Source organism: Cynara cardunculus, unplaced genomic scaffold (genome assembly GCF_001531365.2).
Source record: "Cynara cardunculus var. scolymus isolate 2C unplaced genomic scaffold, CcrdV1 Un_Scaffold_9692, whole genome shotgun sequence".
NCBI classification, from domain to species: Eukaryota; Viridiplantae; Streptophyta; class Magnoliopsida; order Asterales; family Asteraceae; genus Cynara; species Cynara cardunculus.
The window spans coordinates 1-8,236 of record NW_020205184.1 but is presented as its reverse complement, the minus strand read 5'-3'; the positions used below and the strand labels follow the sequence as shown (position 1 = coordinate 8,236).

General features: G+C 31.1%; 1 protein-coding gene across 1 annotated transcript; it reads right to left on the bottom strand.

Annotated features, from left to right (window-relative positions):
• Nucleotides 1-1,644: 1,644 nt before the first annotated feature.
• Nucleotides 1,645-5,302, bottom strand: LOC112505315 (heavy metal-associated isoprenylated plant protein 41-like). Its single transcript, XM_025109241.1, has 3 exons — nt 5,098-5,302; nt 3,437-3,635; nt 1,645-2,247 (listed from the first exon to the last, which is right to left on the bottom strand). Exons 1-3 carry the CDS (start codon nt 5,300-5,302, stop codon nt 1,701-1,703), a joined length of 951 nt encoding a protein of 316 aa, XP_024965009.1. The 3' UTR covers nt 1,645-1,700.
• Between the last annotated feature and the right edge of the window lie 2,934 nt (nt 5,303-8,236).

The window sequence follows — 8,236 nt, the reverse complement described above, 5'->3', positions numbered from 1 at the left end:
AAGTTATTGATTTGAAATAAAGTAAAGTTATTGATTTGAAATAAAGTAAAAAAAAATTTATATATATCTCGAACGAACGAATGAATCGTTCATTCGATATTTCACAATATTATATAACTCTCTCATTCTTTTTGAATATATAACTCTTTCATTCTTCAATATACATCAAATATGGAAGAAGATTTGACAACACCAAAAAATTTCACCAACGAGGTACAATATTATGTTAATTGATATTTAGATTTATTAATACTTAATTGTACAAATGAAAGTTATAATTTTTTTTTTCAGGTGTTCAATTATCGGGAAGAAATAATTGAGTGGGTGCAAAATGTGGGGCATTCAGTTTGTTGTATTGTTGTTACAAAAAGATCAAAGACAAAGCCAAATGGAAATGTCTATAATTAATAATAATATAAAATTAATTAATTTATATAATTATAATATATATTAAAATAAATTGAATTATGTATATTTTATTATTTCTAACAGGAGGGGCTAAGAAAATATTATAAAAGTTGAAGGGTTAAAACTGAAAATATTAAAATGTTAAAACTGAAAAATAAATAAAACGAATTAGGTATATTTTAATATTTTTAATAGGAAAAAAATAGTAGGGGGGGTGAAGATAGAATAACCCAAGATTAACAGTGGCACTTTCTCCACACGAGTGTTTTCATAAACCTTTTTTTAACACTTTAATCTCTCCGTAAGTTAACGAATTATTATTTGTCGAGGTAATGACATTTTAAAATATTGATAGAGACAAATTGCATGAAAAATTAACGTAAACTTTATTTCTATTTTGGGTAAAAATGCAAAGTTTTAAACATTTAAATGCCCGGATAACCGGTTGAAGCATTAGCCGATTACCATGCTGATGTGGCGAGTGATGTAAGATCCGATTAATGCTTCAACAAATAATATTAAGTTGGAAACCTTAAAAAACTTAATTTTCTTCTAAAACATCAAGTAGGTCTATGTTTTTTTTTAACATTCTTTATGCTTTTTAAACTTTAATTTTAATGTTCTCAAAATATAATTTTTATACGGTTTCTATAATTTTTTTTATTAATTTATGTAATTTATTGTATATTAATAATAATAATAATAATAAGTAAGGGATAAAATAAAAATTGGAAACTATATAAACTTTTTATTTTTGTGTCATTTTAATTGTTTTAACAAAAACTTTCTAATGATATATTTTGTTATAAAAAACAATTATTTTATTATAATTTAATAAATTACATAAATTAATTAGAATATATAAGCAACTCATTCGGTGTAAATCGATTATTTTACTTGTTCTGTTTTGTCAAATTACGTCTTACCAAATACTGAACAGCTGTTTTGAACACCACAACACCCTTAGTTATATGAAAATTATGCTAGAATGTAAAGACTCATGGGTTGTTAACCTTAGAAATCTTCACCATTTTTGTTCCCAAAAAAAGCCACAAAAGCCATAAGTTACTTTTTATATAGTTGTAACATCACAGATCCACCGTACCAGATATTATTCGTTTTATATATACCTGAACTCACGGTTTTACAAGACAAGCCAACTCCCCATGATGCCCACACAAGAAGCTGCAAACCCTTTTTTCTACAAACTACCCCGGAGATCGAGTTCCCATAACCCTTTTTGAAAGAACTCGATCCTCCGTTTACTCAAACTCCGAAGCTCTTCCAAAAGTTTAACGAAGTCCATCGAGTCTTCTATGATCTTCGGCCATATATCTTTGAAACCCGAATCTCAGATGCTCCGTCACAGAACTCGATAGATAGCAATCGTTTTTTCCGTATGTCGATCGTGCATGATCGAAATACTCCACGGAAATTCTAAAGCATTCCGTGCTGTCGATAGCCCGTGCAGGATCCGTAAACAAACTCGTATTTGCTCCCTGCAACAGAATTTCTTGAAGTTCTTGATGAATTCCATGATATAAAGCGGTTAACATGGTGGCGGTTGATGACGTTATGAATTTGAAAGTACAACATTCTCCTAATGGGAAGGGCTCGTCGGATCTCACCCCGTCTCCTCTTTTGTTGTTGTATCCCGGATAATCTTCGAGCTTGAATTCGACACATTCGAGCAATGTCAAACAACTTTGGGAGGCGAGTTCTACGATATTCCAACAGTCGTAYGGGAATTTAGTCTTGTGGGATACGTGGACTTCGCCGTTTGATYGCAACATCTGACTTGCATTCTTGAAGAAACTGAAAACCARATTTCTATGGATCCTASAAGTTGAATACARAATGAAGACATTAAAGGCAAAAATGTCTTRATAATTGTCGAGCTTGAGTCTATCTCGAACACACACAAAAGCRTGTTTAACTTAACAAGTTGAGCTCCATAACGCAAATGTTCRACTCCRCTCGTTCGAAAACTCGATTAAAWTTTTMGAGTCAAGCCAAGCTAAGCCATTYGAGCATACAYTTTYTCGAGCCAAACATGTTAATGAGAATCATATAATCAAACTATCAAAGTATTAAAATTATTGATAGAAGCATCCTAAAAAGATACTTTATAGGACTTAAGTTTATGGGACCTGACCAAATAGCATCCTATATCTGAAGGGGGGTACAATAGGTTTATAGGATGTTTTTAGGCGTTTTAACAAGTTTTTTAGGACGTTTTTTAAAATAAATTGTCTTACTAACTATTCTATACGACACTATTTGAAAAGGTGTGCTATAAAAAGATGGGTTTAGGTCATTTTCTCAAAAGTCTCCTACAATATAGGTAATAAGACACTTTATTTTAAAAACGTCCTAAAAAATTTGTTAAGACGCCTAAAAGTGTCTTATAAACCTATTGTAACTCTTTTAGATAGATGTTTTATTGTTTGGTCCTATAAACCCAAGCTACTATAAACCATTCTTTTAGTATACTTAGACAATTTAGACATCTTATAAAGTAAATTTTGTTGTAATGATTAAAGATCGTATAAAAAAGTGAACTAAGCCAGAAAACTTTTGTGGTTGCACGAGCTTCCACTAGAACCCCCCAATTTGCCATTGTGAGTCATGTTTGCATTACCAAAAGCATCATAAGAAAACAATAAATCTATATATTTCTTTTAAGGGGGGTGTTTGTGACCTTATTTGAAATAACTTATGATTTTCTATAAAAGTTCTTATCGACTTATTATAAGTTAGAATGAGTTCTCTTGAAGTTTTGAGAAAATGGTTTAACTTTTCAAAAACTTTTTATTACCAGTTTGACACCGGTATAAGCTGTTTATCCAAACACTCAAAAGTGCTTATTATCGATGTCACATCGGAATAAGTTAATAAGTTGTTTTTATAAGCAATCCCAAACACCCTCTAAATCTTCATAAGAACAATAGATTGTTTGCAAGAAAAAGACCAAATATGATAGTTTTGAGAAGCAAATTAGTATGAATGCATGTATAAATAAGCTTACATGATAACTCCGTCATCGCTTTCTTTTCCAAAAAAACCGGCATGAGGGAAATTGTACACAATGCGATCAAACTTTCGCAGATAAAGATCCCTATGAAACTCCATCGTGCATGCATCAACTCCGAATAAGAGCTGAGCTCCCAAATTATTCAATCGATCCAAGTTTGTTTTCGCACTCTTGTATTTCTGAATCACAACACCTAGCAAAATGAAATTATCGATACAATTCATTATGCATTTAAATGAAGAATGTACGGCAGATGCAACAAATAAACTCACACACCCTCTCCACATTTGGTGAGGATTGAACCCCTAACCTACCACCAATCTTATTATCAAATTCATGATAAACCCAATATACTTCATGATCTAAGGGCAAATTTGGTTTCTAAGATTTGAGAAGGATTTGGAATCGGAATCGGAATCTTTGGTGTTTTGATTTTGTAGGAAATGTATAAATAATTATAAAAATAGTTAAATTACCTTTTTATTAATTGATTACTAAAAAAACAAATGTTTTTAACGTATTTAAAACATTATTACATACAAATCCTATGAAATCTCATAATAGGATATTAAACCAAAGGACTGGAATGGAATTTAATTCTAAATCCATTCAATCAAACCAAACAAGATCTTGAAGTCCAGAATTGAAATCCCCATATATCAATAAAATCACATTAAGATTGGATTTAGAAATCCATATATTTCATGGAATTTGTTTGTAAAAATGTTTTAAAATAGGGCAAATTGTATGAAAAAAGTAACGTACTTTAACTTGATTCCTATTTTCGGTAACGTACTTTCAGAATTTTCATTTTGGTACCTAAAATGTAAAGTTATAAACATTTAAGTATCCGGTTGAAACATTAACCGATTATCATGCTGATATGGAGAGTGATGAGATGAAATTTGGTTGAATAACAAATAATACTGAATTAGATACCACATCACTCGCTACATCAGCATAGTAACCGGTTAATGTTTCAATCGGTTACTCGGATACTTAAATGTTTAAAACTTTACACTACCAAAATGAAAGTTTTGAAAGTACGTTACCCAAAATAGGAATCAAATCAAAGTAAATAATTTTTCATGCAATTTGCCATTTAAAATACGTTAATTTTGTAATGATATTTAATCAAACATGTTCATTAAACACATTAATTTTGTAATAATATTTAATTATTTTTAAAATTATTTATAATTNATACGTTAATTTTGTAATGATATTTAATCAAACATGTTCATTAAACACATTAATTTTGTAATAATATTTAATTATTTTTAAAATTATTTATAATTGTTTTTTTTTTTTTTTGAAATATCTACAAATAATTGAACTAATTCCCATTCCAAAAACCTACCAAAAATTCAAAATTCTATATGAAAATCCAAATTCAACCGATTGTAATCTAATTTACATTCCCTCCCGATCGTTTTTCAATGCAGCTTCATCATGATCGAATGCAGAAAGGTACAAAAACAAGTCAAAATTATATTCAATGAACGCCATAACTAAACAGACCTTCATACAAACTAGAAACTATTAGCAATCAACGAACACGATCGACAAGTAGAATGTACGAAGCTGATTAACGAAACCCTAGCTAGCTACGGTTTCGAAATTGCGATTTAACAGAATTAGGATCGATTGATTACCATAAGAATCGATAGAAGAAGCTATGATGTTGAAACCTGATCCAAAGGAATCAGCCAAACTGAGAGCAAACGAGAAATCGCCTTCTCCAACCAGCAGAATCTGATGATTGGACGAGTAATGCTTCGCCCAAATCTCTTTCTGGTTAAATTGTGTGCTTCTATTCATGAAAAAATGGTGTTCATACCTTCCTGCAATTTCCTCCATTGTTTTTTCTCTCACTAGAAAACTAGAGAGAGAAGTGGAAAGTGATGGCGATGTGGAGACTGTGAAATGTGAATGAAAGGTCCACTTGAATGAATGTCTATGGGAAAAGAAATGGAATATTACTAAATTACCACTGGGATTTAGTGGAGTTAAGTTGAGGTTGTTTGTCAATTGTTGAATGGTTTGATACAGATAATTAAATGATCAGAATGATTAAAAATCTCTTATGATATAGTACAAAATGAAATATAATTAGTTGATAATTGTGTACAATGAAATTAGGGTTTTTAATGGTTAAAGGAGATTTATGATACAAAATCATTCAGAGAGTTTTAGAACCATTAAGAGACAAACTTTTTTTTGTCAAACAAGATTCACGTCTTAACGATTCAGATGTTTTCTCTTAATAGAATTATTAAGAGGTAAACAAATTTGAGGGTAAAATGGGAAATATTCAATAATCTTTTTTATTAACCTGGATATCCAACCCGATATATTAGTCGACTAATTCCAGAACGATCACCTGTTTTATGGGTAGCCCAGAGTCACCGTTTTTGTACTTTCATGGCCATAAGGGGATTTTTATTTCTACTTCGATTCGAATCTAAGACCTTTAAGTAGCTTTGATCTTTAGAGTTCAAGCTCAAACCAATCAGATATTATTTTTAGGGCAAATTGAATGAAAAAGTAACGTACTTTAACTTGATTCCTATTTTGGGTAACATACTTTCAGAACTTCCATTTTGGTACCTAAGATGTAAAGTTTTAAACATTTAAGTACCCGGGTAACTGGTTGAAGTATTAACCGGTTATCATACTGATGTGGCGAGTGATGTGGTATCTAACTCGGTATTATTTGTTGACCTACTCAGTGACATGAATTTTTTTTAATCTAAAATTAGTCTTCACTGGGTTACTCGGGTACTTAAATATTTAAAACTTTACATCTTAGGTACCAAAATGAAAGTTTTGAAAGTATATTACCCAAAATAGAAATCAAGTTAAAATATGTTATTTTTTATGCAATTTGCCCTTATTTTTATGGTTAATTTCAATAAATTTGATGTGTACGGAGTGGGAGGCATAGAATGAAGCCATGTCCTTTTTTTGGTGGATGATTGTTGTGTAGAATAATGGTTACCAAATAAAATCCAAAGGGAAAAGAGGCTTCCAGTGGAAGATACAAAATAGCTTCTAGTGGAAGATACAAATATCAGTGTTATTATGAGTTAGCTTAACCGACAATAATACATGACTATTTAATAATTATTATAAGGGTATATGTACAATGCAATAAAATACATCTTGATTTTATTATTTTATTTTATTTTTTATCTCAGTCGATGTTATAATATGGTCTTATGTGATTTTGAAAAAAGATGATTTTTTTTAATAAAATATAATTATTATAACGATGATTTTCAAAATCATTAAGTATTTTTCTGGGTGTTTTTCAGGACCCTAAGATTAGTTGAGATATATATATATATATACACACACACACACACATATATATATATACATATATCTATAGAGGGAGGTTATTTTACAACCTTCCCCATTCCTACACCCAATACAACCATCATCTCATCCCTTCAATTCTTAATGTATGGTCAAGATGAATTGGATGGCAAAATTGTAATAAAAGGGAAAAGTATATTGATGTGCCTAATAGATTGAGGGTAACCAAGGGTAGGATTGGAATTGGAAAACTTAATCTATTCTAAGAAGGGATTCAATGAAATCATGAATGCGATAATCACTCTACTGTAGAAGACAAATAGCGATATTCATTGAAGCAAACGATTGACGACTCTGTAGAAGAAAGAAATGGCCGACGAGGTTCAACCGGGAATTGCCATTGCAGCAAATCGAGGTAATGGTTTGATTGATTGCATTTAGTACAATGTTGTTCCAATAACCTTATTGTTCGGTATCCCCGTGAATCATTTCAGAAAAGGAGCGAGAGTGTAGACCTTAAATGTTTTCACTGAATATTAAGATGAAGATGAAGCAAATCCTGTTCTTTTAGATGAAGATGAAGCTGATGATTTTGTAATGAACCCAGTTCATGTGCAAGTGAACCCAGCTGCATTACGAAATGCCGAACCAGTTATCCCAGCCCAAGAATCAGTGGAGTCAACATATGTAGATGGTTAGTAGAATATCTTGACCTAACRAATTCTTCTATCAATACAAATAAGGACATGACGATGAAAATTGCTCCAACGTGAACCTGGCTTCATCACTCTTCTTCACTGTCATTTTACCCGCTGTCCCTTGTTAGGTTATTATATATTAGGCATTACCATTCCAATAATGAAATAAGGCATATATCACTTAGAGTGTAGACCTTAAATGTTTTCACTGAATATTAAGGTAAAATTGCATACAAAATAAAAACAGATAGGCATAAAGTACTCTAACTGCCAGCAACTCCAAATACCCAACACAGATATCAGTCAGTATGTACATAGTTGTATTTATTCTTCACAATTTGTTCCCAAAATCAAAACTTTGAATGGCATTTGACTCAGTGATCTACTAAGGTTTTGATAATGTTGGTGAAATTTGCATAACTTGATTGATGTATTTTGTTCTTGGCTATAGTGAATCTAGATTCAGTTCGAAATGCTGAAGAGGTTCGTCCAGCCCAACATCCAGAGGACTCAACATATGTAAATGGTTAGTAATGTTGAATACCGTAATGTTCAATTCATCGAATATCTTGACCTAACGAATCCTTCTACCTTCACAACTAATGTATAATATCCGTGTTTCGTTAACTCGTACAAATTAGGTTAAGAGAATTTTGGTAGAATTATGCATAATATATTTGTACCCTATGCTTAACTAATTTGTACCCTAGACTAGTTTTACGTCAAAATGTGTTCATACCTATATTGACGTAAAGTTGGAAATTTAACTTGAAGG